Source organism: Hibiscus syriacus, unplaced genomic scaffold (genome assembly GCF_006381635.1).
Source record: "Hibiscus syriacus cultivar Baekdansim isolate YM2019G1 unplaced genomic scaffold, ASM638163v2 tig00003041_pilon, whole genome shotgun sequence".
Lineage (NCBI taxonomy): Eukaryota > Viridiplantae > Streptophyta > Magnoliopsida > Malvales > Malvaceae > Hibiscus > Hibiscus syriacus.
In genome coordinates, this window is record NW_024061960.1 from 3,640,939 (window position 1) to 3,651,580 (window position 10,642).

At 35.7% G+C, this 10,642-nt stretch overlaps 1 protein-coding gene across 2 annotated transcripts; it reads right to left on the reverse strand.

Annotated features, from left to right (window-relative positions):
* Positions 1 to 8,928: 8,928 nt before the first annotated feature.
* LOC120169286 (myb family transcription factor PHL8-like) lies at positions 8,929 to 10,642 on the reverse strand. 2 transcript variants are annotated; one of them, XM_039177474.1, is made up of 5 exons: positions 10,373 to 10,642; positions 10,193 to 10,269; positions 10,061 to 10,118; positions 9,889 to 9,964; positions 8,929 to 9,782 (listed from the first exon to the last, which is right to left on the reverse strand). In XM_039177474.1, the coding sequence occupies exons 1-5, from the start codon at positions 10,506 to 10,508 to the stop codon at positions 9,098 to 9,100; spliced, it is 1,032 nt and encodes a 343-aa protein (XP_039033405.1). In that variant the 5' UTR covers positions 10,509 to 10,642; the 3' UTR covers positions 8,929 to 9,097. The 2 variants fall into 2 exon arrangements, with proteins under 2 accessions (XP_039033405.1, XP_039033403.1); XM_039177472.1 differs by having other exon boundaries at positions 8,932 to 9,785; positions 10,373 to 10,639.

Consider the following 10,642-nt stretch of genomic DNA (forward strand, 5'->3'; position numbering starts at 1 on the left):
TTCGAGTCAAATCTGGGCCTAAACCGAGTCCTGGTTTGTTGAGATTTGCTTGTAATATGGGCTTCAGGTTGTAATCGGGCCTTGGGTTAAATTTGAGCCTTCGGGTTGTAATTGGGCTTCACATTTGGGCCTGAAAAATTGTAACAATTAATTATAATAATATAAAATAACGTAATTATAATATAATAATATAATTAAATTAAAACCAAATTCGGACGAAAACTACTGTGGACATCATGTAATGACATAAACCGATTGAGTTAACTAAAGTGCTATTCCAAGTGAATTGCGATTCACACTTTTAAAGAAAATTCCATACGTATTGGATGATATCTTTGAAAGACAATTGCATAAGATCGATTATTTTATTGATGAATCAATGTTTTCAGCAGTTGAAATTAGTTCATTACTGCACAATTAACATAAAAACTAACATCGTCTCCAACATTTCAAACTAGAAATTATGGCACTAACTAAGCCAAGACATGCTTCAGTTTAACTCTCTTCACAGCATGCTTTTGTGTATGTGTTTGCTACTTTTTCCCACCGTTAAACGCCTTGTGTAGATATAGGATTGTTTGCAGCAGCCTCAGATATTGGGTCCCCTCTCTTAATATTTGGGTTAAGACATAATTCGAACTGGACATTCTTTTGAACAATTCTTCAACCAATATCGCCTGGAGAAAAAAAGAAAAAGAAAAAGGTTTAGGTGTCTTTAAGTACAGATTTCGACTACATCATGCATACAATGATATCTTAAACTTCCATACGGATTAGCTTTTCAACAAAAAAAATTGACTGGTTTAAGGCCAATATATCATATGTGTCATTTACCATTGCTAGCTTTGTTTGAATTTCAGCTTTCAAGGTTGCTATCTCGACATGTAGTTGAGCAATCTAGATCAAATAAGAGATTAGGATTATATAACTCAAGGAGGGTGCACAAGAACAAAAGGGGAAACTAACAAACAAAGGCACCTTGGCCTCGAGTTCATCATCTTCGAGTTCATCTTCATCGAGTTCGTCTTCTTCAAGTTCGTCTTCTTCGGATGTATCAGGAGATGATCCAATCGTGCTTGGCCTCACCTGAGCTCCAGACTTGTTTTGTCCATTGAGAAAGGAAGGGAATCCCACGGGTGCATCACTTTCCCCTATAAATACACAAATATAACGGAGACTGGAACAAAGAAAATACAGTTGCATGTAAGCAATTTCAGTAATGATTTCAAACCTTTAGAAGTAGCTTTAGACGGCACCCCATTCTCGTCCAGATCCTCCCTAGTCTCTCCTTCTTCTTCATCTTCACCCTTCGTGTCAACTTCTTCCGTTATAAACTTCTGAAAAGCCCACTCGGAATCACTACGGTTCATTGTGGGACCGGGTTTCTTATCGTTGTCTGCGGAGGCGGCAGCGGTGGAGGAGGAGGAAGAAGACGACCAGAAGGGTAGGACGTATCTTCGATGGAAAAACCTCTATCCCTTGATTTGGTTTGGCGGCTGTGTTCTCTTGGTATATATATAGATGATTGCTGATACAGATTTCAGTCATAAAGGTATTTGCAATATTTTTTTGTTATTAATTTTATTTCCCTAATTTAGTCACATTGAATTTCGTATTTTCTTTTTGAATAGACATTGAATGCTTTCATGATAAGGTATACGAAATTAGATGTTTCCGTTTCTAAAATTATTTTGGTGTAACCATCATTAGTGGTATTTTTTAATCTTCGAAATAAAAATATTTTTATATTTTATATTTATTTAGAAAGTAAGTATACGTGTTTGTTCGACTCATATTTTTTATATTTATAGAAATTAACGTTGCATCTCAAGGTCAAAAGACAAAGGACTTCCCTATTTTTTCTCTTCCTGTCCAATCAGCAATAAATACCGAATCTATTTTATAATGATACTTAATCAAGAAATCTATACTTTCCTTGTCTTCTACATATTCTCTTATTCACTTTCCTTATATTGTATAAGCTTATTTTATAATATTATATATTGTACGTTGTAATTTGTAATATTTTATAATTAATTAAAGAGTAAAATATATAAATAGTTCCTGAACTTTTAGAGTGATTTTAGTTTGGTCACCCAACTTTTAAAATTTGCAATACAGTCATTAAACTTTTAATTTATTTTTAATAAGGTCCCTGTTGTTGCCTCCCATTAGTTTTTGCTGATGTGGAAGCTAACATTGTTAACTTTCTGATGTGGCAGCTTCTTCTTTTTCTTCATTCCTTCCTTCCTTTTTTTTTTCTTGGACCAAAGTCACCTATTTCCATAATTGAATCTCTAGGCTCATCCTGGAAAATCTCCACCTCATCGGCTCTTTCGAGCCCCTTACTTTGCTTACCAAGCTTCGAGTACTCAATCTAAAGCAAAATCGTATCTCGGGTCTGGTTCCGGACCTTGCTGATCTCAATCTTATGAAGCTCCTATTTTTGTCCCATAACGAGTTCACCGGTGAGTTCTCGGCTTCGGTCACCTCGCTGTTTCGGTTGTACCGACTCGATCTGTTTTTTTAACAATTTTACTGGTGAGATTCTCCTTACTATCATTCTTATGGTGCCCTCATTTAATGCAAGTCCCTCCCATAATTCCGTGGCTGCTGCTGTTCCCAAGTTTAACAGCGAGGAAAAGTAGCAAACGCACACACAAAAGCATACTCTGAAAAGAGCTAATTTCTGGTTTAGAATGTCTTAGGCTTGGAATGTGCAATTATTACTATAATTTCTAGTTGCAAACAATGTTATACTTTATGTTAATTGTGCAGTAATGAACTATTTTCAACTGCTGAAAAGATACACTTAGTGTGTAACTCAGAAAAAAAAAAGACATGCACGAGGAACTTGCAACCCCTCTATCAAGACGCTCTCGAATGTTCCTAGTAGGTTGTCGCCCACGTTCACAAATGGTACAGCTACTAAAAGGTAAATAGATAAAACAAAAGTAAATAAAGGGGAAAAAAAGATAAAAAAGAAACCCTCGACTAACTTTCTTCAACCTTGCATGAAACCAGAAAACATTGATAACAAAAACACAAAGAGCAAAAGAATCCATGGAAAATCGATCATGAACTCAGCAGTAGACCCGGAATGGCTAAGGAGGGTCCATCCAACGTCTATCCTCGGTTGCCTTTCTTTCAACGAGGAAGGGAGCTTCCTCAACCCAAAAACTATCCTTCGTCCCAAGATCTCGATCTGCAGTGAGCAAGTGAGCAACTTCATTCCCTGATCGTGGAGAGAACCAAAAGACACATGCATTCAGAGACACGGCTCACTTTCGAGCCTCCTAAATCAGAGCGCTTACTTCTGAAATGTCCTAGGCTGAAGAAGAGAGCTTCTCTATTATGTTGCGCGCATCTCCTTCAATAACAGCTGATCGAAAACCCATGTCCACGAAGAACTGAACAGCGTGCACAGTTTGTCATGGCTTCCGCCATAAACAGAGGTAATTCTTAAAGAGCTTCTTCTGCAAGCACCCAAAATATACCTCTGGCTATTTTGAATAACAGTTCCTGAACATGCTTGTTGTTTCCATTGCGAGAAACGGGCATCAAATTTAGCTTTCACAGTTGGGAGGGAATGAGGAGCCCAACGAACAGTGGCTGAGCGGTCTGGACCCTGGATGTGAGCATTGGCAGAGCAATATTCCAAACAATGGGAGCGAACAAAGGTAACAAAATCATGTACTCGCATTCGTTTCCCTTCACGGTAAAATCGATTACGAGCAAACCACAAACCCTAAATAATTACAAGAATCTCCGTGTGCTTTGATGATAGGTAATGATCAGTACGCAACCATTCCAACCATACCATAGTATCAAATTGTGGTTGCGGATTTTGTTGTAGATGTAGTTGCGGTGTCGTGATTGCGAATGTTGCAGACTTTATGTTTATGTAACGTGTTACGGCTGTCGCGGGATTGATCTCTCCTCAAAAATCACAATACGTCTAAAATATTATATCTATACATTTTACATTTATCTTTTAATATACTAATATTAATGTACTCTTTTAATATTTATTTTTTGAAAATAAAAATTTAATTTCATAGATAATAACTTATTAAAAACAAATATAAACCATAGAAGTACTATCATATTGGATAATATGTAATAATAATTATAATATTAATGAACAACATATAAACAATATCACTAAAATCATATCAAATTTTTTATATTGTAATATAAAAATGTTCATTTTATATAACTTAGACTGGAAAAAAATACATAATTATAAATATAAAAAATTATATATCTTACAGTTCACCACCTAAATGAATGACGTGACGGATCTAAAGCATTTTCATCTTCGTCATTGTCTTGGTTTTGATTCCTTTATATTCCATGTGAAGAAAATATCACATTATGTCAATGAATATTATTTTATTTATAATATTATTTATTTATTTATTCTTTATATTATAGATTAGATAAAATTTTATAGTTTCATAGTAAATAGATAAAATATATATACTATTACAATATTATAAAGTGAATTCCTCTCTTATACAAAATTTATATAATAATAAATAAACATATAATTATAATACTTAATGTTAATATAAAAATTTAATTTAAAATTAATCATGTTAATTTTAGATATGAGAAAAATTCAATTTAAATTTAAATTAATTTAGTTTTAGAATAATTTTAATAAATAATTTAATTAATTCAAATTTAAGTAACTAATTTTAAACATAACTATTACAATATTATTAATTATATATATTTATAATTCAATTTTAAGAATTAAATTAGAACAATTCATCTATGTAATTTTATATTTCAGATAATTTAAAGTTTGTTGCGGCGCAATTTATAGCGTGTTGCGGTGTTACGTAACAGTTTTTGATCGCAACAATCGTGATGTGGTTCCCTTATCACATTGCGACGATATTGGTCGCGGTAACATTAAAAAACGTTACGATGCAGGCGTTACGATGCAGGCGTTACGCTGCGTTGCGGCCGCAATTTAGTACTACAAACCATACTACCAACTCAACATCTAAAACTGTGTAGGGTCAGTCGTATTTCATTCTCGACCAAACTAATCTTGATAGACAGCAGACTCTAACAATATGAATGCCCGACTCAATGTGACCATAACATGAGCAAAGAGGGTTAAGGGCGAAAGGTTTTGTGTATAAATTTTGCATAGAATGTATGTAATTTTGTAAGAATTTTCAAACCTGTAATTTAATTTCCCGTTGACAAGCGCAAGCCCAAATGTGCTTAAGCGCGGTTCTTATCGGTTGAGACACATCAAAACCTTCAAGAAGTAGTCGACACCCACTACGCACATTGTAAATGCCCGACTTTTCTCCATTCAAAACAGGACAGCTATCCTGATGGAACTGCGAGATTGGAATGCTAAGAATCAATTTTGCTTCCCCTTCATTAAACAACTCCCTCACTAACTCATCCTTCCAACCGATTAACATCGGGTCGATTAAATCTACAACAGTCACTACCGAATTATTCCGAGCATATTCAACACGGTTTGTGTGGGACTTATTGGAAGCCAAAAGTCATTCCACGTGGAAATGGAAACACCAGATCCAATTTACTGTGTAACTGGGAAAAAAAGAAATCCACGAGGCACTTGCAACCCATCTATCAAGACGCTCTCGAATGTTCGTAGTAGCTTGTCGCCCACGTTCCCTAGTGAACCAAGAGCCCCTGAATCCAATGTCTGAAAAACCACGACGGTCATTGCGAAGGAGACCGTCTTCTTTCTCAAAAGAAAACATTATTTTGTTAAAGTCCACTTTCTCAAGCCACGGAATATCCAGAGAATCATTTAAACGCCTCAAAAAATCCCAAGATTCATATCTACGAGCTTAATAATAGTACTTGGTATAATACATAAATTAATTATTCTTAAATATATATTCACTTAATAGTTCTAAACGTGCAATTTTACTTGGAAGTTACAAATTTGTTTAACATATGGAATAATGTTTTTTAATAAAATAGAAGTTTTACTTAATTTAACACTATGATATTTTTCCATAGAAACATAAGCCGAATACATATACTTGTTGCTCTCTTTTTTAATTAATTTGAAGTAAAAATAAGATAATATATGTTTAAAGATAACTTTCAACCATTTGACTTTAAATACGCGTGCCCCTCACATTTATGATGCTCGAATCCATGACTTCAAAGAATAACAACACTTTTACCACCGAAATCGTTTAATTTGTGTCCTATGCTCTTACTTTCTAGATAAATAGAAAAGGAATATATTTTTGTTTCGAAAATTAAAAAGTGCATTAAAACAAATTTTGAAAAGGGAGCATCCAATATATAAGAATATTGGGATGTGGCCAGGGCATTTAATGTCCCCAAAGTAAGGAAATAAAAATTAATGACAAAAGTAATCAGAGTCCAAATCTTTATGACTGGAATCATAATGAACAGATGGTATGTATATATAAATATAAACCACGAAACACAGCCGCCAAACCAAATCAATAAGAAACCCCTCTTGGTCGTATTCTTCTTCCTCCGCTGCCCACAATGAAGACATCTACGCATTCGACATTCAAACATTTTCCATTCAGCTTCTTCAGAACTTTTACTTTGTTGAGGCGCTCTAGAAGAAGAAGAAGAAAGCATACTGTGAAGATGGCTAAACTCCAAACCAAGGTGGCTTTGTTTGTTAGTTTCCCCTTTTGTCTTTCTGCATCCCCTTTGAGTTATAATCCCTTATTTGATGTAGATTGCTCAACTAAGACTCGGGGGAGCAATGGCATTGAAAGCATCTCACCACATTAGACAAAAGTTCAATGATGCAGCCGTGGAAAACAGAATTTTGAAAGCTCGAGTTCAAACATTGAAAGAAGAGGTAAATGACTTGCATTGGTCTTAAAACTGAGTTTCTTGCCGCACACGGACCCTGTTTCTATTCATTCCCCTCCCCAATGCTCGATTTTTGTTGTTGTTGAAAAGCTGATATGCACTTAACAAATTGGTGAACTCTTTTATAGGCGGAACTGTTAGAAGAATCGGTGAAAAGAATCTTGGGTTTGGACTATGTCCCAACCGAAATATCAACAATGACGATGCCCTCATTTAATGCAAATCCCTCCCATAATTCCGTGGTTGATGCTGTTCCCAAGTTTAACAGCGAGGAAAAGTAGCGCACACACAAAAGCATACTCTGAAGAGATCTAATTTCTGGTTTAGAATGTCTTAGGCTTGGAATGTGCAATTATTACTATAATTTCTAGTTGCAAACAATGTTATTCTTTATGTTAATTGTGCAGTAATGAACTAATTTCAACTGCTGAAAAGATTGTTTAATTAATACAGTAGTCGGCTTTATTCAGTTATCTTCTGTTGATTGAGATAGGCCTCATATGTTTGATCCCTTCTGCCATCACTCTTTAGGAACCTTATGCCCTTCACTGTTGTCTAAGATGCATTGCCTGCAGATATTTTTAAACTGTGAAATCATCTCTGAATATCTATGCTTAGAGGTTAGAGCTATTACTTTCATTTAATTTTCCTTACCATTGCTCTCGATGATGATGTTTTCACCTAACTACGATATTTTCGGGATTCACCGCCTTCAGAAGATCGGCCGAGGTATGTCTTATGCCCCAAACATCAAATATGCTTCCACCAATCTTTGTTACCTCAATATGTTCTAAAGTATAGCCATTGTAAGGTAGAAACTCAGCTTCAAGGAGGCCAAATTCCACAACAGTCTGCCATGGTGTCAATTCAGGTATAGAGACTATTTTGGATTCCACCCATGTATATGCGTCCTTAACCAATTCCTTATCCCAGCCAGCCTTGTCGGTAAAGTCCTCCCTGGCGAGTGTAGAACCCTCCGTTTATAGCCAAGGATCCACCGAGTACTTGTCCTCTTCTGTTCCTAACACCATCAGTGAATGTGAAGTCTTGTTCTACTGATGAAAACTCATCTGTTTGAATCAACGAGAAACCATAAAATCTCCTCTGTCACCCAGGGATTGCCGTAAGGCGATCCACCTCGTTCTATCAATAGCACCGAGAATTTCTCCGAAAGGGTCGCAGCCAGCAGTTCCTCCTCCTAAAACAATGTAATCAAAGGATTTACCGTCGACTTCTTTCACATCAGAAGTCATGAAAGGAGGTTCTCCTACAATGAAGAAGGTTATTAGGATCATAATAATGAACATTCAAGGCCATGCAAATGAAATTTTCAGTAATAAAAGAAACACGACTTCCTTGAGTCTGTGAGGGAGAACATAAAGACAGGTCAACGAAGAAGAAGATAAATGCTTTGAGAAACCTGTCATGGCGAATTCGTTTTCCCATTGTTATGTTCAATGATTCCATTGCTGAGCTCTGGCTTAAGGAGGAAAGGTAGACAATTTATATAAAATCCATGTGGGACTCTTTAATTATTCGAGCCTGGCAGGCGTAGCAACGTAAGATGATTGAAGTTGGTCAGCACTTAGCACCATGAGAATGGAATAGCTAATGATTTGCTCTTTTTGTTGGAAACTTACTAAATGATTCTGCTGCTATGATGATTTCTTGTCCTTCAAGTTTTGCTTTTTCATTCCAATATCAAAGGGAAGAAAGGCAGGCTTAATCATAATACCCCAATATCATAAATTTATATTTTCTTTCGAAAAACACACAACAGATTACTATGATTACACTTGATAATTACTGGTCGGTGGATTAAAAAATTTAGACGATTCAAAAAATATTCTTTTCAATTTATATTTTCTGAATTTTATATAATCTAATCTAATCAAATATAATATATAAATAAGTAAATTAAATATGGTAAACTTTATGATAAGAAACCATGACCACCTGAAATTTGAGTTTTTGGACCGACTTCAACGAAGCATTATAGGGTATTCCTCTGTTAGCATCAGTCACTTTTCCAAGTTAGAGGGAGAGAACGATGATATATCACTGCAAAATATGCATTATACCTTCTTTCCATATCAAATATTCTTCCAAAAGTTGTTGGAGTTCAATGCATATGACAATATACATAGCCTATAAACAAAAGATTGCTTCTTCCCAGCTTAGATTATATTTACTAACAACCATGCAGCATAACCGAGCTGATCTATTCCCTGTTGTTCAATTCTATTGCTTTTGGACCTAATTCCATGTCATTTTGGTATTGGTTATTGAGATCAAACGACCCCAACAAACCACACGTCCTCAATTGACTACCAGTTTCCTCTTCAGGAAGCTCTAATCTTTTAGCTACTGGCTGCTCAACACATTTGTCATCAGAGCCATTTCTTTTCTTTCCGTTTACTTGATTGCTCGAGCCACTAATCGAACGCTTCTTTTTGGGGTGAAGGTCCATTAAGTTAAGTTCAACAAAAGTACTAGATTTCTGGGTACAGATATTCTCCTTTTTTGGTGGCTCCTCATTGTCCTTTTTTCCCGAGCTTTCGGAAGATGTCAATGAGCTCTCCATGGAACATATTGTACCTCTCATTGGCTTTCTTTCCGTCTGTTTTAAGCTTGAACCTCCTACTTCTGTCAATTCCGAAAACGAAGAACTTGTGCAGCCAGTGTTAACCATTGAGACTAGTTGAGAGAGTACGACTTCGGCAAGTTCTACACCAATAGAAGATGAGGTATACCCGGCCAGTGTTTCTTGTGCTTTCTTTAATACTGATTGTAAGTACTTTCCTTGGGCTTCAATTCTTAGCTGTAAATGTCTCTGGACCTCAATCTGTTCATGAAGTTTTCTCTGTACTTCCATCTGCATTTGGAGAGCCTGAGCAATCCGCAAGCTTCTGATGAACAATATAATTAGACAGGCAATAGAACCTGTCTTATTATCATTTCCAAATCCAAAATTTATCAAAATATAAAGGATCCAAGTAAAAAAAATATTACTCATCCATCTGCTTGTGAGTTCCATCACTTGTGTCACTACTCAAATCCCCATTACTGCTCTGTATCTCAGTGCAATCTATATCACAATGAAAAGAAGAAGAAAAAAAATCATATTGTTGTGAAAGTCAATATAATAACCTAAATGCAGCAAGCAAAGAAATTTTAACCTCACCATCTAGTTTATTGCTAAGGCAGATTTCTGTCTGTTGGCTTTTTGCCAGCCTGTATTTCTGCATGTAGAAAATACAGTCAAACCTTGATTTGTTTGAGATGATGGTATGGTTGTAGAATGAAGAGAAATTACCTGTAAATGGCTTTTGAGATGGTTCAAAGTGAGTCTAGAAATTCCTATGACCCTCATCAGATTCTTTGGGGTTGCTTCTGTCCATAAATAATGAACATATGAAAATTTTACCCCTAGACATATCAGTATGATTAGACGAGATGATGATGATTAAGGTTATCTGAGAGTATTGAACTTAACTGTCTGCCCCTCCAAGTTGATTGACAGCTTCAACAAATCTTTGATGGAGTTCAGGAGTCCACTTCAGCCTAGGCTTTGCATCAGTTGACAGAACCAAATTCATGTCTTGATTTTGAATATTTTGCAGACCCTCCATGTTTTGTGTTGTGTAAGAGAGACAGGCAGAGGGATGCAGAAAACTGAACTCATGTGAATTTTGATCCCTTTTTTCCCTCTTTTTGTAAGAAGGCTATGCTTTCAATATGAAGCAGCAGTATTCTCTTTATAAAT